The 12,937-nt window shown below is 38.6% G+C and overlaps 1 protein-coding gene across 1 annotated transcript in view; it reads right to left on the bottom strand.

Annotated features, from left to right (window-relative positions):
* RAB14 (RAB14, member RAS oncogene family) overlaps positions 1–12,937 on the bottom strand; it is a 28,881-nt gene that overhangs the window by 4,862 nt on the left and 11,082 nt on the right. Inside the window, exons 3-5 of the mRNA XM_056138601.1 lie at positions 12,477–12,530; positions 11,037–11,214; positions 2,645–2,711 (exon numbers count right to left, since the gene is read on the bottom strand). Of these exons, the coding sequence (XP_055994576.1) occupies positions 2,645–2,711; positions 11,037–11,214; positions 12,477–12,530 (299 nt within the window). The remainder of the gene's footprint in view (positions 1–2,644; positions 2,712–11,036; positions 11,215–12,476; positions 12,531–12,937) is intronic.

The raw sequence follows: 12,937 nt of genomic DNA, 5'->3' as shown, positions 1-12,937 counted from the left end.
CAGTCATGGAAATAGGACAGCAGCAGGCAAAGTGCTCGCTTTCCACGTAGCCAACCATGGTTGATCCCCAGTACCACATATGGTCCCCCTCTATCACATACAGTCCCCAGCAGAATTGATCCCTAAGTACAGGGCCAGCAGTCAGTCATGAGCACAGTCAAGTGTGGTCCAAAAATTGAAAAATATAAAACTCTGCATATACACCAGAGAAGGTAAACACACACCCGCCCACCTGCCCCTTCCAAACAGGATAATCCAGAGACAGGTAAATTTAAGGTATGGATAGTTACAACTCAAATTTCCACCATTAACTTTTTCAATGAAATTACTGTCCCAGCAGGCTCTCTAATTTCCAAGACATGCTATCCAGTAAACAGCAATCATGACATGAATATAAACCCTGAGCTGGAGCAATTATGTAACCAAAGTGCCCACTGTCCACCAGTCCTTAAACACAGTCAAGTAGTAACATTTCCAAAAGGAAGTAAATTAAGGCTGGTAATCTCAACAGCCATTATAACATAGTCCTCAGACAAGAAACAGGTGCTGTACAGAAACAGCCTCTCTCCCAATTGCTTAGAAATTTCAAAACCTTATTCCTACCATTCTAAAAGTGAAGAGTGTGAAATGGCAACATGACAGGCACAGAATAGACCAACAACAAAATCAAAGTACCTAATTTCTACCTAAAAATCAAAGGCAAAGTATGACATACAGTATTTCAGCAGAGCGTTATAAAATGCAATTTCTGGGACGAGCTCAAAGGGTGCATGGACTCAGAGGCCTGGATTTGATCCCCTGCAGCACAGTCCTGTCCCTCTCCCCTCAGCACTGCACAGCGCCGAACCACTACTACTGTGACTGACACTAAGTGATCAGCCAGCAGTGGCTCCTGCCAGGTGTGGCCCAAAACAAAGCAAGAGATTTTCTGAGACTGAGGCAATACAGCTCAAGTGGGAGTACCTAGCCTGGAGTTCAATCCCAAGCAACACCAAGTCCAAACAACTGGGTTTTGTTCCGCTTGTTGTCATTCATGATGTTATTTGTATTTTCAAAGAGCTAAATAAATATTTTAATTTTCAAAAAAAGAAAAACCGGTTATAGCATGGCCAGGAGTGAACTCCCAGGTCTCCCTAACCCCACCTATCAAAACAATAAAAAAAGATTTTCTTCTGAAGACCTGGTAAGACCTCAAGATTTGAATAACAGAAATACAAAAACTTGTATTGTGTAAAGGTCCTGTGTGCCCTTCACCAAGCTTTCCTAAGAGTAGCAACTCCATACTTACAGTGCATTCACCAAACCAAGAAACTACCTGGAGTCTACTCAGATTTCAACAGTTTTAGATGCTCTCACACTCACAGGTGCCTACAGTTTCATGTACTTTCACTGTATGGTGCAGATATATGTCACTATAATCAGGACAAAGAACTACAAAGAACTACTTTGTCTTGCCTTCTGGAGTCAAACTCATACACACCTCTACCCAGAGTGCTAGACTATGACTACAAATCTATTCCCAATATAGACAATTTTGTCTTTTGGTAAATATTTTACATTAAATGCATCACATGTAATTGTTTGAGATTGCCATTCTTCACTCACTAAAATGCTTGAGATGGATCTAGATTACTGAAAATAGCATGTTATATTTTTAACCACTCTCTAGATTGTTTCCAGTTTGGGGCTATTGCAAATATAAATGCTATGAACATTCATTCATAGATTTGAACCTACATATGTACTGAATTTAGTGCTAAAACAAATATGAAAATTGCAGGCAGTTCCTGAAATCATAGGCCCCAAAAATAAAATCATGTTCTCAGTAGAATCAAATTGCTGTTCCCTCATAAATGCAAAATTTTAACACTAATTACATCTTTACTGAACCAAGTTTCTTCCAGGTGCTAGGGGTCCAAAGTTAAGTGAGGCAAAGGACTTATTCCTGGGAGTCCCTTAGGGGCATCTGATGAAACCTTCCCCCAGCTGTCATCCAGCACAGCTGAAACCACCATCTCTGTAAGCTGGTCCCTTCAGAGAACAACCTTCATTCAAACTTCACTGCCTTTGCATATACTTTGTGTCCCTATTTATGTTCTTCCTGTTAGATGAAGATACCTTCTGCAGTCCAAGGACTTACACTTATTTCTATAATGCTGAGACTTTAGGATGGTGGCTGGCAGGTCTTTAAATCTCAGTAATTTTTTTTTTCTGTTTGAGAAGCTAGCTTTTTAAACTATGTGCAATGCTATTTTTAACTGGAATTTTATCAGGCAATTATAGACACACCTGTCGTTGTAAGAACCATCAAAGTCATAAACTTTGCCCAGCCTCTTCCAATGCAACATTTAATGAAATAAACAGACACCCCTTTTAAAGTGATGGTAGTTTCAGATTTCGCTCTCCAATTACATGAGATCACTACTCTCGTAACTTTCATTTTTTAAATCACAAACGTAAACAAAGACCAAGTATGAGCCAAAAAACCTGGAATTATACCCCAAAAAGTTACATTTTTTGGAACTTACTTAAGAATCAACTTTCTCTTAAGTGACCAAATATAAAATCCCCACTAGCAAATGCTTTTCATTTCAGGTGAGCTTAGATTTTAAATTTTCTGTGTAATAACTGACACTTAACTTACAGTATTTGGATTGGTGAGATTCCTTGCATCTGTCAACCAGCTGCTTAAGTGGTTATACGTACTTCTTCTGTAAAAATCAAAGTTTACATTTGTTAACTACCACAAACAACTGCCATTTCCAATAGAAAAAAAAAAAACTTCAATAAGTATTTTAAACGTTTTAATCAGCAGAACCTTTTAAAAAAACTTTTTAACTAAATTGTTATTTTTGATACAAAAGGCATGGAATGCTGTCACAAACCTTTCAAACACCTAGCCAAACCTGTATTATTAAACAAGTAACTTGACATTCAATAATTGTGCTTATTACTTACATGTCAGGAGCAAATTATCTATGCTTTAAAGTATATCTATATCACCTATATAAATAGCAATCTTTAATATTTAAAAGTACATCAGCAATCAAGACAAATAAGCAAGCAAAGACCACATAAAATTGATGTAAAGGGAAGAATTTCCAATCTGAAAGCGGAAACTGCTTCTGATTGAAAATCTTATTTTCAATCATTTTTCCAGATTAAATCACAAAATGAAGACTTAAAAAAGTAGTAATAAAGTGTCTAATCAATGACACAATAGAAAACATTTTTGTATCTGTCTTTAAATTTTTTTTAGTTAGAAACCAAGAGTCACTACCATAGGCTGGCATAAAACTGACCTTTCCTGAACAAGTGTAAGCTAACTACAACAGCATAAAAATGGCTTTAAAAAAGCTTTTTAGGCCAGAGAGACAGCTCCACAGGCTAAGCATGTGCCCTGCACTGAAAGAGATCCAGGTCTGGCGTGATCCTTAGTATAACTTCAGTTACCCAAAACTGGCGTTAAGAGTAGCCCCAGTGAGCCATGGGATGTGTTCCCCACTGCCCACCACTTCACATCCTTCCCCTGCACCTCCCCCGCCCAAAAGAGAGTATTTACAGGAGCCTAGAAAGAACTCAGTGGTAGAGTGCAGCCTTGCAAGCATGAGACCACAAATTCAATCTCAGATACACCCACATATGCTAAGTACAAATCCCCCTGCCTCTGGGGATCCCCAGCATCACAACATACTATGCAATCACAAGTGTGCACTCAATGAAGTATGAAGTAGCAAGCTCTGCAACAATTCACAAGTTCCATAACTCAAGTATGCAAACTCTGCAACTAAGTGTGTGAACACTGCAACAAGACCCCCTGGAAATCGCAACAGTGTCAGAAGGGAAGGGGGAAGAAAAATGGGTCCTCAAGCACCCTTGGGCATCACTTAACTCCACTGAACAGTTGACTAAGTATTGCCAGAAAAGCTCTCCCACCCAGGTCTCCTGAACACCGCTTGGATGCCTAAATAAAATTAACAGCATGAAAATAGCATTTGGGGACATGAATGTAGCTCAATGGAAAAATATATCAAATTTGTATGTGGATCTAAATCCAATCTCCCACACCCAGAAAAAGTGAAGATCTCTAAAGCATTTGACTGATAATCCAAGTTCCCAGATAGCAGAAGGTGAATTTATCCTTTGTACTTCATTTACCAGTAGCTTGGTAATTCTAGGATTTATTGTTGCCTCCCATCTTCAATTCCTCCAACCAACCGTTTTAAATGTATTGAATTCCTTGTTAACCAAATAATCCCTGAAATAGCCGAAAAATCCAAACAATTTATATTATAAAATGTAAAATATTAATAATCAGACCTTACTAAATGGGTGAAAATAAAATTTTTGCAGATTCAAATCTTTTCTGACATAAATTCACAGAACATCTCGCTCCTTTAAGAGGTGAGAAAAACAGAGAAGTCCACAAAAACTTACATAGTAATTTCAGAGCCCAGACTAGAACCCTTTAATATACATATCCTTAGAGTTTCATATTCAGCCTTAAATAGATTCAGCCAAAGAGAAGAACAACATGGAGGGCGGGATCCACAGATCCCGAAGGAAAAAAAAAAAAAACAAGCTCCAAAAAGAGCCGAGATCATTGGGAAGCCCCAGATGGGGTAGGTACCGCATCCCGCCTCCCCCAGATGGAACCCCGGTGACCAGAAGCCTCTACAACCACAGCTCGAGTATGCGGGAACTAGGACTTTTCCTCAAAACCTCTCTATATACAAAGTGATCCATGGGAAGTAAATGACCCAACGTTTCTCTCTGAAAATCATAGTTAAGTTTGGAGCACAGCCACAGCCCCAGAAACACGAGGACTTAATGCATAACCCAGCAGCTTGGAGCAGAAAAGTGAACGGGCTATGCGTTAATCCAGGCCATCATGACTGTCCGGAGGGGAAAGGGTGTTGCCCCATTCGCCCGCTCCTCTCTGGAAAGACGGCGGCCACATGGGAGCCTTGTGGACAGCAGGTATGAGCCGGGGGTGTGGGGGCGACTAAAACCTCATGGGAAAGGGGGCATTCCGGTCCATCCTTCACGCCCTAACGAGGTCACCAGTTGCCCCCCGCGAGCGGCTCTCCAGCACGGCCACGGCCCCAGAAGCACAAGGACTTAATACAGAACCCGACAGCTTGGAGCAGAAAAGTGAACGGACTATGCATTAATCCAGGCAATCAGGTCTGTCCGGAGAGGGAAGGGGTGTTGCCCCAGTTGCCTTCTCCTCTCTGGAAAGAAAGATGGCGGCCGCATGGGAGCCTTGTGGACAGCAGGTATGAGCCGGGGGTGTGGGGGCGACTAAAACCTCATGGGAAGGGGGGCGTTCCGGTCCGTCCTTCACGCCCTACCGAGGTCACCAGTTGCCCCCCATGAGCGGCTCTCCAGCACGGCCACAGCCCCAGAAGCACAAGGACTTAATGCAGAACCCAGCAGCTTGGAGCAGAAAAGTGAAAGGACTATGCGTTAATCCAGGCCATCATGTCTGCCCGGAGGGGGAAAGGGTGTTGGTCCCTTCTGCCCTCCTCCCTCTGGAAAGAAAGATGGCGGCCACATGGGAGCCTTGTGGACAGCAGGTATGAGCCGGGGGACTGGGGGCGACTAAAACCTCATGGGAAGGGGGGCGTTTCGGTCCACCCTTCACGCCCTACCGAGGCCACCAGTTGCCCCCCACGAGCGGCTCTCCAGCACGGCCACGACTCCAGAGCACAGAAACCAATTTCTTAACTATCTGACTTTCAGTAGAAATACTTCCAGGGTCAATAAGTAAAATAGCAGAAATCCAAAACCAACAAATAATTCTTGAACCCAGCTGTAGAAAGCAAATCACTTCACAATGCTTTGTCAGCATGTCTGATTCGGGGGGGGGGGGGGGGGGGGGGAGGGGGGTAAACTCTAAATAATAGTGGTGAATCTTTTATTGAAACAATGAATCTAATCAAAGCAGATAGAGTGTTAACTAGAATTCATCTGCCCCACAGGGACTGGGAGGGGTGGGGGGTGGGGTTTATTGGGGTTCTTCATGGTAAAAAATAAGTTTTGGTAAAGGGAAATGTGCTTGATATTTGCATGACTGAGACCTAAACCTGAAAGCTTTGTAACCTTTCCCATGGTGATTCAATAAATAAATAATTAAATTTAAAAAAATATATATATATTCCAGTATTTCCAGCTGCCAGCGCACAGGGCACATTGGTGGCAAGAAATGTGCACTGCCAAGTGGAGGGATGGGTGTTGGAACACTGAAAACCAATCATGTACAGCTTTGTACCTCCTCACGATATTTTAAAATTTTTTTTTCAATTTTAAGCACTATCAACACCTAATCCTCTCCAAGTGGTAACTTCCATTACTTAGACTCTATTGTGCCACAATATATTTTATACAAGTCATGACCTAAATGTCAAAAAGTCATGTAAAATTATTTCTTCAATGTTCTAAAATGTTTTAAGCAAAAAATGGTCAAGTATTTTTTAAAAGCACAACCATGTCACTTGCATCAGTATTTATTGACATACTGTTTTACATAAGAAATATATTCCTAACAAAAAATAAATTACACAAGTACTGATTTTGTACTGATACTCATAAATCTTTTACTGCCAAAGCTAGTAGCAAAAGTGTATTACAAATTGCCACCATTTGGCAAACATATTCTTTGTAAGTAATATCATGATTTACTATAAACTGCTTAACTTCTACTAATGTTTGGCAACTGTTTCACTGTTAATTTAAAATGCAGTCAGTTCAATCTACATAGTATCATTAAAATATTCATTAATGGGTGGTATTAGTATGAAAAATTATCTCTAACTTTGACAGACATCAGATATATCAAACAACTAATTTAACGATACAAACCGCCACACTGTTCAGTTTAGAAAAATACCCTACAATGAATAGAATTAATGTCAAAAATAAAAATGTAATTAGAGACTTTCAAGTTTTTAAAACAAGGACTAGTAACAGAAAAGGTAGGAAAAAATGCTGTAGCTACAACATTAAATTTACAATAAAGTCATCAGTCAAAAAAGCACTTGTCAAATGCCTCAAGTGTTTTCCTTCAGTAACAATTTTACTGAGATACACCTATAAGCTCACCATTTTTAAAAATATACAATTTTGAGGGTTTTATGATACTCTCCAGATTCCTCCAGCGCAGATTATCTTTTTTTATGGCTGAGTAAAATTCCACTGTGAATGTACACCATCGTTTCTTAAGTTGTTTCCAGATTTTAGCTATTGTGGATAGTGCTGTAAGGAACATTAGGGGTGCAAAAGTCTTTTCTCCATTTTGTTTTTTGCCTTTGGGGTATGTATATTCCAAGAAGTGAGACTGCTGAGTCAAATGGAAGGTCAATTTCTAGATTTTTTTAGGAATGTCCTCATTGTATTCCAGAAAGACCAAACCAGTAAAATGTTGTGTATAAAACCGTATCATCAACAGTACTGTAAATCACATTGCAAAAATGTACTTTAAAAAAAAAAAAGCTCATCTCCTAAAAGCAGAGAGGGATGCAAATATGGAGTGGGGGAGCATTGCTGAATGAACTGGTGTTAAAACACTCTATGCCTGAAACCTAATCATAAATAACTAATTTCACAGAGATTACATTTTTTACAAAAATATTTAATAGACGATTTTAGCATGTTTCAAGTGGTATACCAGTAATGACTAGGAAATACTAGAACATTCTCATCATTTCCAAAAGAAACCTTACAAGCATCAGGTAAATATTCCCCAGTCCCTAACAACTCAATTTCTATGAACTGGTCTATCCTGGGTATTTCATATAAATGGAATCATAGACGTAGCCACTTTTATCTGGTTTCTTTAAGAAAAAAGATTTTCAAGGTTTATCTACTTTATCACATTTTAGAATTTCTTCCTGTTTAATGGTCCAATTATATCCCACTGAGTGGATTTCTACATTTATCATTTAATATTTGGGCTATTTTAAGCGTTGGTATTTTTTGATGACTTGAATAGACAAAAAAAATAAATAAATAAAATGTTGCCAAAAGTATCTGCTACACTTGTTATGTTTATAAGCAAAATACAGGGGCAGATAGTACAGCAGGTAAGGTGCCTGCCTTGCATGTACCCCTAGTAGTCCCCCGAATACACCAGGAACGATTCCTGAATGAAGAGCCAGGATAAGTTAAGTCCTAGCACAGTGGGTAAGGCGTTTTTGCCTTGCAAGAGGCCAATATGGCCAACCCGAGTTCGATTCCTCTGCCCCTCTCGGAGAGCCCAGCAAGCTACCGAAAGTATCTCGCCCGCACGGCAAAGCCTGGCAAGTTACCCGTGACGTATTCAATATGCCAAACACAGTAACAACAAGTCTCACGATGGAGATGTTACTGGGCCCGCTCAAGCAAATCGATGAATAACAGAAAGACCGTGACCGTAAGCACAGCTACATGTGGCTCGAAAAAAAAAAAAAAAAATTTTTTTACTAAACAAATATTGCAAGCAATAAAAATGTGTATATGTCAAATCATTACTTTTCACACTAATTTATTCAATGTTTTAGTCAATTATATGTCAAGTTGAGGAAAATAAAAGACAACACATAAAAACAAACCACAATATTATAGATTGGTATGTTCTGTGCACACATCACTTGATCACTTGACATCCCGTTACTCATCGATTTGCTCAAGTGGGCACCAGTAACGTCTCCATTTGTCCCTGTCGCGTGCTAGTGTAGCCCAATGGCATCTGCTCATTCTAGGAACACGAAGAGCCTTAAACCTATCATTCAGGATCTTGATGAAGAAGTCTGACCACCTCGTAGGTGGGCGGTCACGTGGTCTTTTGATGTCCCGTGGAATCCAGTCGGTAACAGCTCTCGTTCAGCAGTTGTCTCCAAATCTCATTATGTGTCCAGCCCATCTGATTTTCGACGCCCTGGCAAACAAGACAGCTTCCCTGATTCTTGATCGTCGATGGAGGTCGGAACTCCAGATTCTTTCTCTCATTTGAGTGAGGCGTGATACTCCAAGCATAGCTCTTTCAATTCCTCTTTGGGAGACCCCAATAGCATTCTCATCCAGTTTTCATAGGGCCCAGGTCTGAGGCGTATGTTAATGCAGGAAGAACAGTGGAACTGAAGAGATGTGCCCGGAGCTGGAGGTTCCTCATCCTCTCAGCTATTCTTTTGACGCTCTTGAAGGCATTCCAAGCCACTCTCTTCCTCCTGCACAGCTCAGGTGTCAGGTCATTTGTCATGTTGACTTCTCAACCTAGGTACACATAACTGTTGCATTCGGAGATGTTTTTTCCGTTGAGAGCTAATGGAACGTCAGGAACGAAACTGTTTCTCATAAACATTGTCTTCGTAAGATTCAGCTGTAGTCCAACCTTTCCACACTCACGGTCGAAGTCGGCCAGCATTTGTGCCGCTTGGCTAATGTTTGTATTACTAGAATGATGTCATCAGCGAAGCGAAGATGGTGTAGTTGCCGACCATCTGTCTTCACTCCCATTCCTTCCCATTCTAGTCATCGCATGACGTTCTCAAGAGTGGCACTGAAAAGTTTCCATGAAATGGTAACGCCCTGCCGAACCCCTCTCTTGACATCAATGATCACTTCCCTGTAGAATGGTGAGACCCTGGTAGTGAATCCGTAATACAACTCACGGAGGATCCTGATGTATTGAGTTTGAACGCCCTGTTTGGCTAGGACTTCGATGACTGCTTCCATCTCAACAGAATCAAAGGCCTTCTTTAAATCAATGAACGTTAGACAGAGCGGCATCTTGAACTCCCGAGAAACCTCAATGATGACCATATCCACACGATATGCATACATCAATATATTTAAATTTTATTAATAATGCATGAGGGATTTAATTATGAACAGTCTCTGGGAATGCATCCCCAAAAGGATGTTCTATACAAATGGTCAAATTAAACATCTTCCCACAATAGTTGCTGTTCACGTGATCTGACTATAGTGGAAACACTAAAGCTGATTCAATTGATTTACCCTAGCACTACCAAGTTCTAGAATTTACTGCAATTTCAAATACTATAATTATAACCAGCCACTATATTCTAAAGCAGCATTCTTAAAGTATATTCCTCAATAAAATACTTAGGAAGCACCAAATTAGACAACACTAACAAATTTCTTTGCTGCAGAGTATCTCAAGATCCCAATACACTGGTACATTACTTGTAAGAGGACACAATGCAAATAATTTCCCCAAAGGAATATGCTTGTAAGTCTATTATCATCTAGTTCTACTCACCCACCCTTACCACCACCCTCATCCCAACAACCTCATCCTTAAAAAGAGCGACAAGAATCACACCACTTTAGACTGGCACTTCAGATAAAAGGTGATCCAGTCATTTTCTAACTTACAGTGGGCAAATCACACAGGTCTACTGAAGTGGTACAATTTTCCACGTTCTCAGAAGTCAAACCTTTTGTGGTCCAGTTTTGCTACCTTATATCAAGTGCTTAGTATTTCCATAAATAGCTCCACTAATATCAAGCTATTCTCAGTGAATAAAGATCTGCAAGTCTTTTCAACCCATTTTAGAAAAAGAAATTTAAATTAACAGTATTCTAACACCTTCAGACACAAGCCAAGAATTTTTTCAATCTATCACGCTATATTAACACTGAATTTCCTGCTTAGCCTTAGTTTGAAAAGGTGTAAACTTTAACACTAGAGACTGTAAACAGTAAGACTTGCTTGCTTTCTACCAAAATGAAAAGAACAAAATTTGGTATAAAACATTATTTCACCTCAAATAATTCAACTGATGCTGCTTTTCAGAGCAGTATTCTATTTAGCTTCACAGCATTTCTTATAGCTTTTCTTTAGTCGTACCCACTTTCAGAAAAGGAAATCAACATGTTATATCAAATAATATACAATACAGAGAAGAAACCATAAAACCCAAATAAGCTAATTTACAAACAATCACAAACTGAAGAATACATAAATCAGTGAAACAGAAACCACACAACAAATTTTCTTCGAAGATGGCTAAAAAATATTCATCTCTTACCTAGTGATATCATACACCATAAGTGCCCCCGCAGCGCCTCTGTAGTAGCTCCGTGTAACAGCCCTAAACCTCTCCTGTCCTGCTGTATCCCAAATCTGCAGTTTAATTTTTTGGCCACTAACTTCAATTATTCTTGTACCAAATTCGACACCAATTGTGTGAGGACAATCAGCCATAACTGTCAAAAAAGAAAAAATAATTTATTTCAACTTCCAGAAAGCTTCAAAAAGCCTGATGGGGGAAAATAATCCACTGGATAATTATCAAAGTTTTTAGTATTTGCATTCTATAACTGAAGTTCACACTTTTAATAAATACTTTAAGTTTTCCAAGCCAAAAACTCATCTGGCACAACTACATTAACTCTGTAACAAAGCAACCAGTTTATACATAAAATAGACACAGTTATGTTCCAACAAGATTTTATTACAGTTGACTTGATTTGGTCCTAAGGCTAGTATTTGTTTGCTGAATGTTTTAAAACATAAATAAAACATTTTAATAAACTTTGTGATACTAACATTAATTTAACCTCCTGACAACCATTAGATAAAAAAAAAAAATCAATGGATTTAAGATAGGAATTGTTAGTCAAATTTTATACTGAAAAATATTACCAGTATCTTAGAATCATTTGATTTAACATGTACTTATTACATACTGGCAAATAATATATGCCTAATACAACAAGACAAGTTTCCTTATAATAAGCCTCCTTTTCTAAACACAGTAAGTACACAAAAATGGCTAGGTATTTCTTAAAACCTCACAGTAAGCAAACAAAAGTCACAAAATAATTTCAGCTATATTTAGTCTATCAGTTACAAATAAACTGGCCGTCCTGTACCACCCAAGATAGAACAGTTATACTTGGAATCTTAATCAGCTGGTCTTTAGAAAAAAATTTCATTTTAAAGTATTTCCAATTTACTACAATTTAAATGATGAAGGAAATTTCCCCACATAAAATAATTTCTATAACGAAAAGTTTGGAGGATAGCAAAAAGATTGTATCTGAAATTACAACATACTTTTTGTTTCGAAGCCACAACCATCATATGGGGTGGGCTATTTCTGGTTCAAGGCTGGGAGTTGGTTCCTGGTAGCACTCAAGGGAGTGCAGTGCCAAGGATTAAACACAGTTTCCTACATGCAACTTACTATCTCCCCCCACTGAACAATCTCCCTGGCCCACTGTGTGCACTGCTTAAAATCGTATTTTTATCACCACAAAAATCTTAAATCAAATTATACATGATATGTAAAACTCAACTATGCATAATATTTACTTTTATCTGCATTTGATTTTTTTTAAATATCTCAAGACAAAAGTACATTTATTTATAACTGTTACAGTTGAGCTAAATAAACAAAAAGACTTTTTAAAAATAGAAAAATGACAATAATGTACTAATGTGTTACCTTACATACTGAACTTACATTTTTTTTCTGTAAATTGATGAAGCAAGCAAGATTTTCCTACTCCCATGTCCCCTGTTTAAGAAAAGAACATTTCAAGTGGCAGTTACATTCAATTCTGTAATACTATTATTAATACGCAATGACTGCTACATCCCTTTACTATATCCCATCACAAAGTTCTGAATACTTTTTTTTAAAAATTGTAATCCTCTAACATATAATGAAATAAAAAGATCCTATTGGTCAATATTCAACACTATATGCAAACTGACAACCCTTAGTTGGTTAATTGTGTTAATGACACGGACTGGGAAGTGCTCTTTATTAATAAGGGAACCACTGTTGAAATGGTATTTTTAACTTTGAGCTATTTCAAAGTATTTTTTTCTTCTTACCTCGTGAATAAAACAAAATTCCGAAGAGTGACAAATATGATAGACCGCAACAAGCAAAAATAATGTTTTACAGGGCTTATTCAT

This window comes from Sorex fumeus, unplaced genomic scaffold (assembly GCF_029834395.1).
Source record: "Sorex fumeus unplaced genomic scaffold, SorFum_2.1 ptg000129l, whole genome shotgun sequence".
NCBI lineage: Eukaryota > Metazoa > Chordata > Mammalia > Eulipotyphla > Soricidae > Sorex > Sorex fumeus.
Note: the sequence above shows the minus strand (reverse complement) of the source record. Positions and strands in the feature narration are given on the sequence as shown.